Below are 8,396 nucleotides of genomic sequence, written 5' to 3'. Positions count from 1 at the left end.
GTTGATGGAGATATTACTACTTGAATCTTGAAGTTCATCGGGCGGTATGTAATCTGGATGCTGCTCAAGCACATTAAACATCATGTCATCTTGTGAATTCTTCTGAATATAATTATGTAGTGCAAATGTAGCCATAATAACATCAATTTGGGGCTCCTCACTAAACTGCGGCATTTTAGCAGGAAACAAGACTAAGGAAGGGATTGACGTGAAAGTTGGGATAGGGGAAGAGAAAGGGTTTTAATTCATAAGGTTAAAATATGTCATTACTTTAAAATAATAAGGGTAAAGATGGAAAAAAAAGTTAGGAAGCTAGTAGCTTATTTTGAAAAGCTACCTAAAGTAGCGTTCCAAAATAAGCTCTTATTTTAAGCTAGGAGCTTATTTTGGGAACATTACCAAACAGAGCTTATAGCTTGTTAGTAGCTTAAAATAAGCTATAAGCTCCTAGCTTAGCGTTGCCAAACAGAGCCTTTGTTCACAAGAATATAATGGTCTTTTCATTTACCTAAACTAATGACCATAATAATCCTTTATATAATAAAGCTATATGGTTTTGGAAATATTTAATGTTACAATTAATGCAACAACATCCTTTATTATATAAAAAATCAAAAACAAAAAGCACAACATTTAAAAAATAAAATAGCTATTATATAATCATATAAAAAATATACTTTTGAAAAATAAAATAGCTATATATTATATTATATAAAAAATGTGTTCAATTAGAGTTTAAATTTACACCTACAAAATTTGAAATTTGCTTTCCAAATGTAATTATCTTAGTTATTATTCGTATTGTGAAAATTATAATATAGATGAAATACAATTAAGAATAAATCAATGTAATTATGTAAATTCTCTCTATAAATTTGTTTGAATATGCACATAATTAGAGATTATATTAACCATACAAAATTTTAATTTTAATTTTAATTGTAATTTTGTATTCTATAAAAATAATAAATACTTGACCAATGGAAACTCAAAAATATTATTATATTAAATAATTTAAAATATTTTAGTTTTTCTATTTTTATTTATATTTATAATACCATAATTTTTTTCCGTGCATCGTGCGGGTGAATTACTAGTAATAATAATAATGATAAACTTAATCTGAGCATAATGTGAGTGAATGTGTACTATGTGCGTAATCTGAGCTGATTAAGTTTATTATTATTTTATTATTATTATTATTTAGGTCATTAGTTAAGGTAAATGAAAAGACCATTATACTCTTGTAAAAAATGATAAAAAAAAATAAAAAAAAAATTTGCGGTGAATAATTGCCGGAGAGTTTGCCGGAAGGATTATTTTTGCTAAGAAAGTAATAGTCATGGACCAATTATGCAAGTTTTAAAAATCGTGGATCAAAATTATTAGTGACACTATAGTCGTGTGACCAAAATAGCAAAAAACTTTATTTTGTTTGCTAAAAATATTTGAAGATGAATGAAATTAAAGTTTCAGCAAAAAAAAAAAAAAAAAAAAAAAAAGATTAAACAAATTGATTCAATATTTCAGTAGTGAAAATGAAACTATTAAAAATATAAAATCTACTGTTGGAATGATAATGAATTTTATATATTAATATAAAGGTTAATATGTCATTAACAATAATAATGATAATAAATTATATTATTATATAACTATATAATAATTAAGAAACTTTTATGAGGGTATAACCATTTATCATTTATTTTTAAGTTATGTAGAAAACAAAATACCAATATTTTATTCATAATTTGTTTTCCTCAACTTTCATGAACTCCGCTTTTAATGAAAAATATTTGTTATCTTATCAGACAACATAAAACAAAAATTTTTCTTAACTTAAAAAATATTTTTCAGCGAACCAAACACCCTCTTAGACTTTTGATTTGTACTATATTTAGACTTTGAAATTAGACTATGTGATGTTTGGTAGGATGTTTGAATTTATTATCGTGTTATGTAATATTTAGACTTTGATGATGAGATTTGAAAAATAATTATAATTATTAGTAAAAGCAAACAATTAATTAATTACATTAAAAGACAACGAAATATTAAGGAGAGGTTCTTAAATCGAATCAAAATCAATTATTTTTTTTTTTTGTTGAAATATTCATAATTTTTCACAAGGTAGTATATATATATATTTTTGAAAGTCAAATGAATCATATTGTATTAGCCATATCAGGCACTAGAAAAATAGGAGGTTCTTCCCTCCAAACTGAACGTACCAAACTGGCACTTACATGCTTAGCTAGAGCGTGAGCCGTCCGATTAGCATCCCTACCAACATATTTAACCAACGAATTTGACATGAAAGAAAACAAGCGATTACAAGAAAGCAAAACAAAACCAAGATAGTTACGAAAAGAACTAGCTTGTCTTAGACTCGATACCAAAACCAAGCTATCCGAAAATAGCGTGACTACTGTGTAACCATTGTCTTTTAACCACGATAGTGTTTCACACATTGCCAGTGCTTCCGCCAAGAGAGGATCATACGAACAAGTAATTGGCCCATTTGCTGCCGCCACAAAAGTACCATCCGCCTCGTGAACAATAAACCCATACGTGGCTGCATGTTGTAGACCGTGGAACCCCGCATCTACATAGCAGATGAGCAGCTATCAGGGGATCCGAGTTTGGGGCCGGCGGTAGTTGCCGTTCATGAGAGGAGTTGTGCCGCTGCTCACAAGCCGTCCACGCCTCCCATCTAGCCAAACTGTCGCGAAGCAGTATGTGCAGTAATGGCAGAATACCATCCCACACCGCCGCATTCCTAGACGTCCAGACATCATATAACAATCCACAAATCTGCCCCTTTGTGTCTGTAGTGGAGGTCGCTGAGCCAAGCCAATCTTCCGTCCATTGCACAAAACTCCTGCCGTTAAAAGAGGGGATAGGCAATTGATCGAGATAAATTCCAAACATGTGATGCAAAAGTACAAGAACATAAAGCATGCACGACATTTTCCTCATCCAATCCGCATGACGGGCAAACATTAATAAGATCCACCCTACGCTTAATTAGATTATCTAACGTAGGCAAGATGTTTGATAGCAAATAACCATTATCAAATAATTGTATCCTAAAAGATTTTAAGTCACCACCATCAGAATTCGAACTTATAACCATTATTAAGAATGCCATCAGACTACATGGTAGTAAAACCAATCATTTTTAAATTGATAGAAATCAAATTAACTTAAAATGTTAGATTAAATGATTTTATTTATTAAAAAAAAAAAAAAAATCGAACCGAATACAAAAATATCAAACCTACATTTAAACCTTAGATTCCCACAAAAGGCCTAGGCCTAATTTGTGAAGGCTTGGCCTATTTCCACCTGACGATGCTCCGTCTGAAAGTTGATATATGAAGAAGTAGTGGAGGAGATCACAGCAAATCAATGAAAGTTTGTATTCCTTCTGAGTTCTGAAAGGCGAAAGCTGAAGCTCAACTCTTCTTTCTCACTCAGCTGGAAATCGTTACTGGAAATATATACGAAAGGGAACGTTGATTTTTCCTCACTATTCACCAAGGTTAAAAAGATGAGTGTAGTTCCGGGAGAGACAATAGAAGTGATAGCGCAGAGCATCGGAATCAGCAATTTGTTGCCGGAAGTCTTACCGGCCCTAGCCACCGATGTCGAATACCGTCTCCGAGAAATAATGCAGGTCCCCCCACTATTTATTGAAAAAAAAAAAGAAGAAGAAAGCCCCTATTAAAAATGTAGCTGAATTAGGGTAATTTCATGATCATATACAGGCAGAGTAATTTAAAAAAAAAAATGTTTTTTAAAAAATAAGGGGAAGTTTTTCTTAAAATTCATATACGGAATAATTGTTTCTTTGTTGTGAAAAGTTTTGCCCTTTCTTTTGTTGGAAAATTCAGGAGTCCATAAAATGCATGCGTCATTCGAAGAGGACAACGTTAACTGCCGAGGATGTCGATGCAGCACTTAGCGTACGGAATGTTGAGGTACCCCTATTGATCTTTACTAGTCAATCTATCAATTTTAGACCTTTATTGTAACTGAAAGAAAAAAGGGTTCTTTCTCTATGTTTAGTTTGCAAGATTTCAAAATTTGTCTGTGTGCTTAGTATGCAATATTTCCTGATGAAGTTCTAATTGGTTCATGTTTAATGATTTAGCCGGTATATGGATTCGCCTCTGGAGATCCTTTGCGGTTCAGCAGAGCTGCCGGGCATAAGGATTTGTTCTACATTGAAGAAAAGGATTTAGATTTTAAGGATGTAGGGAACTTTTCTCTGGACTTCTTTTTATACTAATATAGGTCTTCTTTTTCATTCGAGTGTTCTATTTATGTTCATGTTTCTTTTAGGTGATCGAAGCTCCACTACCGAAAGCTCCTTTAGATACTGTTCTTACGGCTCATTGGTTAGCTATTGAAGGAGTGCAACCTGCTATTCCTGAAAATCCTCCTCTTGAAGGTTGGTGAAAGTATTGCACATAATTTGCTCCGCTTTGAACTGGTTTATTTGTTGGTACTAATATCTACATTCCAACAGCTCTTGTAGCACCTCCAGATAATAAAAAGACCGAGTGTAAAGATGATGGAGGTCCAATTGACCTCAAATTACCTGTAAAGCATGTCCTGTCCCGTGAGCTTCAGGTACTATAGACGCTAGCTACTTATTAGCATCCTTTTTGCTGCTAATCGTAAAATATTTAGTCATAAGGTTTGTTTTTGTCATGCAGCTATACTATGACAAAATTACGGATCTGGTGGTGAATAAGTCGAACTCTGTGCTTTTCAAAGAAGCAATAGTTAGTTTGGCAACAGATTGTGGACTCCATCCCTTAGTTCCTTACTTCACATACTTCATTTCAGATGAGGTGATTATAATATGCTGGAAATTAAGCACAATTGCTATGGTAGCATGGCTGGCTAATGAGCTTCTATTATATTATCAGGTCTCAAGGAACTTGAATAACTTTCCTCTTTTGTGTTCTTTGATGAGGCTTGTTTGGAGCCTGCTTCAGAATTCTCACATACACATTGAACCATATGTAAGTCCATTCTAGGAATACCGCAAGTTATTTCTTTTTAATTTGTGAATTAAATATTGTGTACCTAAATGCATTTGTCAAGAATTGCAATCTTGGATACACTGTTAACTGCTTTACAAAAAGATAGCAAATAAGATCAATCATAAGGCGTTTACTTGTTTAGTTCTGTACACTTTCTTGGAAAAACAGATTATCACAGAAACAAGGGCTGTCTTTGGAACTTCATCTTCTTGTAGGGCACATAGAAATAACTTTGGTTTCAGCTGATGATTTTCTTCTTTTCCTTAGGGGGCGTTTGGTTCACGGAATGTTAGATTACCTTAGGGAATGTTAGATTGATGGGAATGTTAGATTTCTGTGTGGTTTAAAATTAAGATATGTAAATAAGACAACGGTAATAAGATAAATTGATTAAAACGTCCAAAGCCCAACATTAGTAATAAGACAAGGGAATGTGAGATTACCTAAGAAATTGGAGGGTATCTCACATTTCCTTCCAATAGCTAAAAACTTAATGCGGAGGTTATCTGACATTCCCTGGGAAAGTTACATAACCTGAACCAAACATGGGAATCTTATATTACCAAGCAAATATAACCTTGGTTATCTTATATAACTTGAACCAAACGCCCCCTTAATGTTTTTTTTTTTCCGGTGTTTTCAGCTGCACCAGTTGATGCCATCTGTAATGACATGTCTTGTTGCAAAGAGATTGGGGAATAAGGTTTTGGACAGCCACTGGGAGCTTAGAGACTTTGCTGCCAAGTTGGTTGCCCTGGTATGTAAGAGGTGAGGATCTTTGTTCTCTCTCTCTCTGGAGTGTTTGATCGAGGACAAAGGAGAAGCATGGAACTCTATATGGTTATGAATTAGGTGTCAACTAAAATTTATTAGAGTACTGCGGAATCACACAATAACTGGAAGCTTTCTACATCCTGATTTTCTAGCTTTGCAGGTACGGTAATGTTTACCACAATCTCCAACCACGTGTTACAAAGACTTTGTTGCATGCTTTTCTGGATCCAACAAAGGCACTGCCTCAACATTATGGTGCAATCCAAGGGCTAGCGGCAATTGGACCTAGTGTGGTAACTCCCTTGTTCTTTCCATTTTATCTTCCCATCTTTATAGCTTCCCTGTGCTATAATTCGAAGATGCCACAACAATTGCCAAATGGTGATGTGTCATAGTTTTTGTATAGGTTAGCCTGCTTTTGATGCCCAATCTTGAGTCTTACATGCGATTGCTGGAGCCCGAAATGCAACTAGACAAGCAAAAGAACGAGATGAAGAGGCATGAAGCATGGCGAGTGTATGGTGCCTTAATGGTGTGTTTTCTTTGTTTAATGAGTTTTATGTTTGGTGTTTAAGCCTTTCTGAAAGAATGCTTCACCTAGCAACTCGTTAATGGAAAAATGGTTCTATAAAACCTTAGTAGTTATTCCATGGTCATTACAGTGTGCAGCTGGCCTATGCATCTACGATCAGCTAAAGACACTTCCAACACTGTTATCTCCACCAGCATATGCTGCTTTGAAGTCCAAGAGGAAAGTCCTTACTTCAGTATCATCAAGTATGTATCTTGTTATAATCTAAGATCGGGTGAGAGTCACTCAACTGGGCTATAATGCACATGGGGCAAACCACACTAAAAGACTGAATCCAATCAATTAGCTAGTCTAACCATGTCCTTATAAATCCATATATTCTCTCTTATTTTCTTTCAATGTGGACTCTTGACACTCCCCTCAAGTGGACAATGGAGTGACACAAAGTGGACTATACAGACTCTAATACCATGTTATAATCTAAGATTAGGCCAATGTCACTCAACTCGGCTATAATAAACATGGGTCAAACCTCACTAAAAGACTGAATTTAATCAATTAGTTAGTCTAACTCATGACCTTTTATAAACCTATATATTTTCTCTTATTTTCTTTCAATGTAAGACTCTTAACATATGCACTTACCTGTTACATGCTATTATGGCTAAAAAAGGGAACATGGGACTAGAATTTAACACAATTTGCTAAAGGCCTAATGTGGATCCTTGAGAAATACTACCTGTTGAATGAGTGATTCATGTTAATGAGCCATACCACTTCAGAATCTCTGTTTGGTTTTAAAATTGGAAAACTTCCCGACTTCTTGTAGGTGGCTGTAGTCAAGATAAACAACAATGTTCTCCTTGTGAAATGCTTGGACATGCTGACTGTGGTTTCTTAATTTTTGCAAGATAAACGAAAAATTAGCACGGACAACATGATACAACAACAACCCCCACAAAAGAAACTGGTGACTGACGGGGCAGCTGGAGGGATGCAAGGAGCTACTAGTGGATACCCTACAAACCTAGGGGCTACTGATGGAGGTTTTGCATCAACGCCACAAGCTTTGTCAAGTGAGAATTCGCAAAGAATCAGCAGCAGAAAGGAGATGAGTGGTGGACAAGCCCCTAAATCACAAGTTGGTCTTAATCAGGCCTGGAAGCAAGATATAGATGCTGCGCATTTGCTACCTTTCCTATTTGAATACTATGGTGAAAGTATGCTGTCCTTTGTACCTGCACCTGAGTTGTTGGTCTTCCTGTGATCTTTAAACAGTGGCCGTCGGGATGCCCTAAGATTGTAAGTCTTGCTTTGATTCTTGCCTGCACCTGAAGATGCCATTTATGAGGTTGGAACAGAAATAGATTGGATTTTAAAGTTTTGTTTTGTTTTTTTTTTTTTTTTTTTTTTTTTTGTTTTCATGTATACCCATTCTTAATATTATTCTTTATAAAACCTCCATTTTTCTGCCAAGTGCAATCAAAGAATAAACATAATGTTGTCATGTTGATTTGAAGCAATCTTGCTAGTGTAAATTAACTCACATTGTAGTATCTGTACATATATTATTTCTCAACCTATTGAAGCTCAAAGAGTGAATGTCCCCACCGAGGTTTGAATTTGTGACCTCCCATTTGAGAGTGCTACAGTTATGCCACTCAACCACAAGGTCTTTGACAATCAATGGATACTTCAATAGTAGCTAACGAATATAATGTTGATAATGCATGTTATAATCATATTAGATAGTACAATTTTTTTAATTTTTTTTTAGTATAGATAGTACAAAATTTAGTACAAATACGGAACAATATTTTTGTGCACATAACACTAATGTTGTGATATTTTTGTGCACATAACACTAATATTGTGATGCACGAGTTGCTTATCACATTTTGAATTATGTAAATGCTTCACTGAAATTACCAATAATCTTCTCAACTGTTTGATAAATTAGGCAAAGTGAACTAGATTATTAGAAATCTAGTAATTGAGATGAGTTATATTTTGAATTGATAAGGATATGGATA

General features: G+C 34.3%; 1 protein-coding gene across 1 annotated transcript; it reads left to right on the top strand.

Annotated features, from left to right (window-relative positions):
* Window positions 1–3,334: 3,334 nt before the first annotated feature.
* LOC109187252 (transcription initiation factor TFIID subunit 6-like) lies at window positions 3,335–7,867 on the top strand. Its single transcript, XM_019337417.1, has 12 exons — window positions 3,335–3,679; window positions 3,897–3,983; window positions 4,157–4,258; window positions 4,348–4,456; window positions 4,535–4,638; window positions 4,725–4,862; window positions 4,941–5,036; window positions 5,701–5,825; window positions 5,992–6,124; window positions 6,238–6,363; window positions 6,494–6,608; window positions 7,275–7,867. Exons 1-12 carry the CDS (start codon window positions 3,554–3,556, stop codon window positions 7,628–7,630), a joined length of 1,617 nt encoding a protein of 538 aa, XP_019192962.1. The 5' UTR covers window positions 3,335–3,553; the 3' UTR covers window positions 7,631–7,867.
* Window positions 7,868–8,396: the final 529 nt, after the last annotated feature.

Source organism: Ipomoea nil, unplaced genomic scaffold (assembly GCF_001879475.1).
Source record: "Ipomoea nil cultivar Tokyo-kokei standard unplaced genomic scaffold, Asagao_1.1 scaffold1421, whole genome shotgun sequence".
Classification (NCBI taxonomy): Eukaryota; Viridiplantae; Streptophyta; class Magnoliopsida; order Solanales; family Convolvulaceae; genus Ipomoea; species Ipomoea nil.
Note: the sequence above shows the minus strand (reverse complement) of the source record. Positions and strands in the feature narration are given on the sequence as shown.

Bases quoted from the DNA above. Each gene is read 5' to 3' on its own strand.
- LOC109187252 (XM_019337417.1), top strand. From the start codon at position 3,554: ATGAGTGTAGTTCCGGGAGAGACAATAGAAGTGATAGCGCAGAGCATC. The intron at 3,984-4,156 runs GTACCCCTATTG...TTAATGATTTAG, and splicing joins TTAGCGTACGGAATGTTGAG to CCGGTATATGGATTCGCCTC. The intron at 4,863-4,940 runs GTGATTATAATA...TTATATTATCAG, and splicing joins CATACTTCATTTCAGATGAG to GTCTCAAGGAACTTGAATAA.